Raw genomic sequence first — 6,026 nt, forward strand, 5'->3', positions numbered from 1 at the left:
CAACCACTGGGATGACCGGAGTATAATCTACTGTGCAGGCGTTCACAAGGACTCCAAGCACCAGCCGGCGCCGGTCGCCGTCAAGGAAGGCAATGAATTAAACCTCCAAACCCCGACGCGTAATCGATCGCCTCTCTGATTTAACCAGGGGTGGTACTACCGTGCGTGAGTAGAGTAGAGTAGAGTAGAGCGTGTAGGGTGCAGCCGTGTCGCGCTTGCATGTCTCGTCCGTCGTCGGCGATGGCGGAGGAGCAGGCCGGCGGGCAAGCGGGAGGGGAGAGGCGAGCCAGGCAGAAACCCATGTTCACCGTGCCGATCATCACGGTCGTCCTGCTCATCGTCGCGCCGTGCGCGCTCTTCCTGTTCACGTCCGACGTTGCGCTCCCACGCATCCGCATCGAGTACGTCCGCCGCGACGTTCCGGCCGCCAGTGCGCCGGCGAACCTAAAAGCGCCGCCACCGTCGCCTGATCAGGCCGCCGTGGCTGTTTCCAGCCTCGCGCCGCCACCGTCGCCCGAGGCCGTTCCCAGCGAGGAGCAGCGTCGGGAGGAGCAGCAGCCGCCACTCCCGCCGGTGCGTCAGCTGACCGATCGCCCGTACTCGCTGGGCCCTGCCGTGCCGGACTACGACGCTCGCAGAGCGGCGTGGCTGGCGGCGCACCCGGGGTTTCCGGCCTACGTGGCGCCGGGTCGGCCGCGCGTGCTGGTGGTGACCGGGTCGTCGCCGCGGCGGTGCAGCGACCCGGAGGGCGACCACGTGCTCCTCCGCGCGTTCAAGAACAAGGCGGACTACTGCCGCGTCCACGGCTTCGACGTGTTCTACAGCAACGCGGTGCTGGACGCGGAGATGTCGGGGTTCTGGACGAAGCTGCCGCTGCTGCGCGCGCTGATGGTGGCGCACCCGGAGACGGAGCTCCTCTGGTGGGTGGACTCCGACGTGGTGTTCACGGACATGCTGTTCGAGCCGCCGTGGGGCAAGTACGCGCGGCACAACCTGGTGATCCACGGCTGGGACGAGGCGGTGTACGGCGCCAGGAACTGGATGGGCACCAACGCCGGCAGCTTCGTCATCCGCAACTGCCGGTGGTCGCTCGACCTCCTCGACGCCTGGGCACAAATGGGGCCGCGCGGCCCGGTGCGCGACAAGTACGGCAAGATCTTCGCGGAGGCGCTGTCGAACCGGGCGGCGTACGAGGCGGACGACCAGTCGGCGCTCGTGTACCTGCTGGCGACGCAGAGAGACAAGTGGGCGGACAAGGTGTTCCTGGAGAGCTCCTACCTGCTGCACGGCTACTGGAAGGCCATCGTCGACAGGTACGAGGAGATGAGGAGCAAGTGGCGGCCAGGGCTCGGCGACGACCGCTGGCCGCTCGTCACGCACTTCGTCGGATGCAAGCCGTGCGGGGAGCAAGGCGCGAGCTACGAGGCCTCAAGGTGCCGGCAAGGCATGGAGCGCGCGCTCAACTTCGCCGACGACCAGATACTCAAGCTCTACGGGTTTCAGCACGAGTCGCTCAACACCACGGCCGTTCGCCGTGTCAGGAATGACACCGGGAGGCCGATGGACGCCGACGACGATGAGATCGGCCGGCTTCTGCACCCGACATTCAGGGCCAACAAGCCATAGTGATCTATAGTTCCTTCCATTGGTTTGGATGTCAACATGGAACATGTAATGTTTTACAGATACAAATTTCTCTATGTAAGTAGGCAGGTACCAACTGTGTTGTTCGTACTGACTTCTGTTGGGAAATGCAAGGTCGTGTTAGTACCCATCCAAAATTCAAAATGCTGTGTTAACTGTTATGCATGATTCTTTCTTCATTTCCACAACAAAAAATAATGAGATAGAAAGTTTACAGCTTTATTTAAACGGCAAGGCATAAAAAAAATCTACATCGGTAAGCACAGCGGACTCACACTATGAACACCGAATTACTGACACTACAAAATACAAGGAATTATAGTAGCCTCCGTGTATCTGAACATTACGTAAGTGAAAGGAGTCTCATCTCTAGAAATAACAGCAAGAAGCAAGAAACTGCACTTCCTCTTATACTTGATGAACCTGACAAATCAAATATATGTTTGAAGTCAGATCATTAGCACTACCATCTTGTAATTTTACAGCATATTTTCATGGAAAATGACTAGTATGTAACAATAAAAATGAAGGGAAAATTTGCTACAATGGTTGACTCCCTAGCAGGTTGATATCACGGCAACATGCCAGCTTGAGAACAGACACTGTGCTCAATCACCATTCACCAATGATAGAAGCAATATGTAAATCAGGATATAGGCTAGCAATCGAGCATAGTTCCATTATATTAGCTTCTCTAAACAAGCATATTTTCATTAGATTACCATCTCTAACTACTAACACAGGCTAGAGCATTTATCCGACGAAACTAACTTGACAATAATTCCGCACCTTTCGCCACTTGAGGTATCTGTTGTATTTGTCAGCGCAGTAATAAAGAAAATAATAGCCCTTCCTGCTATCAGCTGGACACTATCACAGTCAGTTTGGTGCTAACAATAAATGATAAGCATGGTTTGTGTTCAGACACTTTCATCAGCTTTATCCAGTGCTAATGACAAAAAGTTCAGAATAAAATCATCTATGTCGCCTTCCAGGACTGAATCAGGATCAGACACTTCATAGTTTGTTCGGAGATCTTTGACCATACGGTATGGCTGTACGAAGGAAAATATATCAGCAATGTCAGAAATACTATACAAGTACAATGGTACAAATATGCTTAGATTATGATCTTTACACATCTCTCTATATTCGATGAGCTAGCCCATTTGAATAACAAGACACTCTACAAAAAAATTTGCATTGTTTTCTTTGAAATTTCATTACAAAGCTAAATAGCAGAAAATCCAAAAATAACATAATGTATATTAAGAACTAAGTTAGCAGTGTTCGATTCATTCTGGATTCTCAAACTGTAGCATGCGAGGACGCAAACAATGTAAAAAAGAAAGTGATGTATGCACTATGCATTGGATTAGCTCTGAAGCATATCATGGGTATTGCAAACTGAAGTGGTATCTCTATCCTTGCCAAAGAAGCTAGCTCATATTATTTATCTCAAAAGATGGAAGACTCACATGGAGCACATAGGATCTTATTTGGTTGCCCCAGCTTATTTCATTGAGTGATTGTGTGTGCTCTGCATTCATCTGTGCTTGACGGGTAATCTCAAGCTGGTCCAACCTAGATTGGAGCACTGCCATTGCTGATGCCCTATTCATATGTTGCGATCTGCATTTATTAAGAGCAAGTTAGTAGCAGATATGTTCTGGTCATGCAGACGAAGAAAAAGCCAAACTAATATTTCTGCTTGACTAAGAATCTGGGTTCTTGGAAACAATTTGGTTCAGGAAGTCCCAATAGCTTACCAGTTAAGAGGGTATGAAAAAAGATGCTAGGGTATATTCAACAAATTAATATTTATTAATTGAGCTATGATTAGACATTTGAATACTGAATGCATCAAAATTACCTTTCATTTTGACAAGTTGCAGTTGTACCAGTTGGGATGTGCACAATTCTAACAGCACTTTCTGTGGTGTTGGCATGCTGGCCACCAGGTCCACCAGAACGAAAGCGTTCTATTCGAAGATCTGATTCGTTTATTTGGTATCGGCTAGAAGCATCACCAAGAATAGGTATTACAGCCACAGCAGCAAAGGAAGTGTGACGCCGCTTTCCACTATCAAACGGAGAAATCCGCACTAATCTATGAACTCCTATTTCGGATTTGGCATATCCAAACGCATATTCACCATCAACTTTGATAGTAGCCCTCTGGAATAGCAAGAATTAAGAATAGGATCAAAAGTTCTGCTAAGAATCATCCTTAAATAAGAATTTCACAGATAGTAAAAAAAACCACATGGCTTGATTCCACATCCTATAATGTGGTGAGTTGACTGGATTGAGTGATGGGAAGTGATTAGAAAATAAGTAAACCTTGATTCCCGCTAGTTCACCAGGCATTTCTTCTATTATAGTGACTGTATAACCCCGTCGTTGAGCCCATGATCTATACATGTTCATAATCATGGCAGCCCAATCCATGCTCTCAACGCCTCCGGCTCCAGCTTGAACCTGCTTATGACATCAATGTGAGGAATGCCGCTCACTATGAAGCATAAAAGAAACAATACTGCTCCAATTTTTCCAGCAACTGTACAAGAGTTATAGAGTGAGGACTTCACTTAAATTGCTTAGGACGATGCAACGAATATACCTCAATGAAGCAAGGGTAAGGGTCATGATCTCCAGAAAGCAATGCATTGAGTTCTTTCTCCTTTGCATCTATTCTCATATCGGCTAACGCTCTCATGGATTCCTGCACAAGTCAGTTAAAAAGCAGATAAACAAGCAGCTCATTTGCACCATGAGGTGTTCCAGTAAAGGTCCATGTAACTGAATTTGGAGGTATGCAATATGTAATTATGCAAAATGAGCAATGTATATAGATATTCACCGTCTCAAGTTCATTATCGCCCTCTTCACGTGCAAGCCTCAGCATGTCAATGTGCTCCATCAACTGCTGCTCGAATTGGTTCACTGCCTTAATCTTTCCCATGATCTCACCTTGTTCACGACTAACCTTCCCAGCGAAAACTGAATCCTCCCAGAGGTCTGGTCTCTCCAATACCACAGCCAATTGCTTCGATCTCTCCAGTAACCATTTCCACTGCGCAAATAAAATAGAGCTCGAGAACCTTACAGTCTATTCGCAGCTATGCAAAAAAATGTGTCTAAAAAATACATCCTCGCACGTGTACACTCATATAAACGTGCACGTGGAACGCACATTAGCTGTTTGTGGATATGTTTGACAGGAACAATCACCTGAGACGCCCATCCAAACCCCAAAAAAGCAATAATATTCGGCATTTGACCTACTAATCATACGCAAGATGTGAGAGCATTGAGTGTCCTAAAGAAACTGGACCTTGAGGCGCTTCTTGATAAGCTTGATAGACTGCGCGACGGCGGCGGCGTGGCTGCGCCAGTCGCTCTCGGCCTCGGCGAGGATGGTCCAGCCCTTGTCGGCGATCGAGTCCACAGTCAGTCCATCAGCAGTCCTCGGAGCCTCCACCACCGGCGCCGGGGAAGAGAACCACCGAGTCGGCTCAAGGAGGCATGATCTGGCGGCGGCAGGAATGGCGTGAGCGGGTCCGAGAAGGGAAGCTCCATGGGGCAGGAGGTGGTGGATAGGGTTCGGGGTCCGGGCGCGGAGATGAGAGAGGAGGAAGGCGGCGGTTGATCTGGTTAGGAGGCGGGAAGCCATTCCCGCCGCCTCCGACGGTGGTTGCGGGGAAGGCTTGACTGGAGAAGCACTATTTCGTGTGTCTTGTTGGCTGAGACGGCTTAACAGAAGACGTTTTTGCTTCGCACAAGACGTACGTATAAATTAGGATCTTGGGCTCTTAACTTTTTTTTTTTGCGGGTAAGGCTCTTAACTAACTAGATGAAATGAAAGCCCCCACCTTGCGGCGGAATTTCTACCATACAACTTGATGAATTATGTGAGTGGATTTTGTATTTTTTGCACACCCTAAGTGCAGGTGTGTTCTGGACTATCGATTTCTTCCTCGTGATCACCGTTTGGCTTGGTAGATAGAAAGATTTCTTTGTCTGTCACTTTCTTTTATTTGAATCTCAAAGTAAAATGGATTGGGATAGAAACCCACACCTATACTTGTAAGTATAAAAGTATTTTTCATGAATTATTTATAAAATCATCATTCTAACAAATTATCAGAGTAAAGAAAGATTAACGTGTAGACACTAACTGGTGGTATGATTGCACATACCAATAATCCAACAACAAATTATAGCAAAAAAATGGTGTATAATTTATTTATTCAGAAAAATATAGACTTATAATCTCGATGTGGTGATAGAAATCCATGAATGTCATCTCATGTAAAGTTATACTAAAATATTCATTTGTGGCATAGTTAATCCCATTGCGGAGAAAGTCCTCAATCATT

The 6,026-nt window shown here is 47.7% G+C and overlaps 2 protein-coding genes across 2 annotated transcripts; one reads left to right on the forward strand and one right to left on the reverse strand.

The window, feature by feature from the left end:
- The first annotated feature begins 219 nt into the window (after positions 1–219).
- Positions 220–1,626, forward strand: LOC124698085 (probable glycosyltransferase 4). Its single transcript, XM_047230608.1, has one exon. The coding sequence runs from the start codon at positions 220–222 to the stop codon at positions 1,624–1,626; it is 1,407 nt and encodes a 468-aa protein (XP_047086564.1).
- A 174-nt stretch (positions 1,627–1,800) lies between these two features.
- On the reverse strand, positions 1,801–5,364 carry LOC124698086 (peptide chain release factor PrfB2, chloroplastic-like). The gene is made up of 8 exons (XM_047230609.1): positions 4,982–5,364; positions 4,508–4,720; positions 4,268–4,369; positions 3,988–4,125; positions 3,518–3,822; positions 3,123–3,276; positions 2,434–2,699; positions 1,801–2,067 (listed from the first exon to the last, which is right to left on the reverse strand). The coding sequence occupies exons 1-7, from the start codon at positions 5,318–5,320 to the stop codon at positions 2,565–2,567; spliced, it is 1,386 nt and encodes a 461-aa protein (XP_047086565.1). The 5' UTR covers positions 5,321–5,364; the 3' UTR covers positions 1,801–2,067; positions 2,434–2,564.
- Positions 5,365–6,026: the final 662 nt, after the last annotated feature.

Source organism: Lolium rigidum, chromosome 3 (assembly GCF_022539505.1).
Source record: "Lolium rigidum isolate FL_2022 chromosome 3, APGP_CSIRO_Lrig_0.1, whole genome shotgun sequence".
In the NCBI taxonomy this organism is placed as follows: Eukaryota; Viridiplantae; Streptophyta; class Magnoliopsida; order Poales; family Poaceae; genus Lolium; species Lolium rigidum.

Coding starts and splice junctions, on each gene's coding strand:
- LOC124698085 (XM_047230608.1), top strand. CDS start 220: ATGTCTCGTCCGTCGTCGGCGATGGCGGAGGAGCAGGCCGGCGGGCAA.
- LOC124698086 (XM_047230609.1), bottom strand. CDS start 5,320: ATGGCTTCCCGCCTCCTAACCAGATCAACCGCCGCCTTCCTCCTCTCT. Junction 4,370..4,507: donor GCGATAATGAACTTGAGACG/GTGAATATCTAT, acceptor TGACTTGTGCAG/GAATCCATGAGAGCGTTAGC. Junction 3,823..3,987: donor GTGAACTAGCGGGAATCAAG/GTTTACTTATTT, acceptor TTGCTATTCCAG/AGGGCTACTATCAAAGTTGA.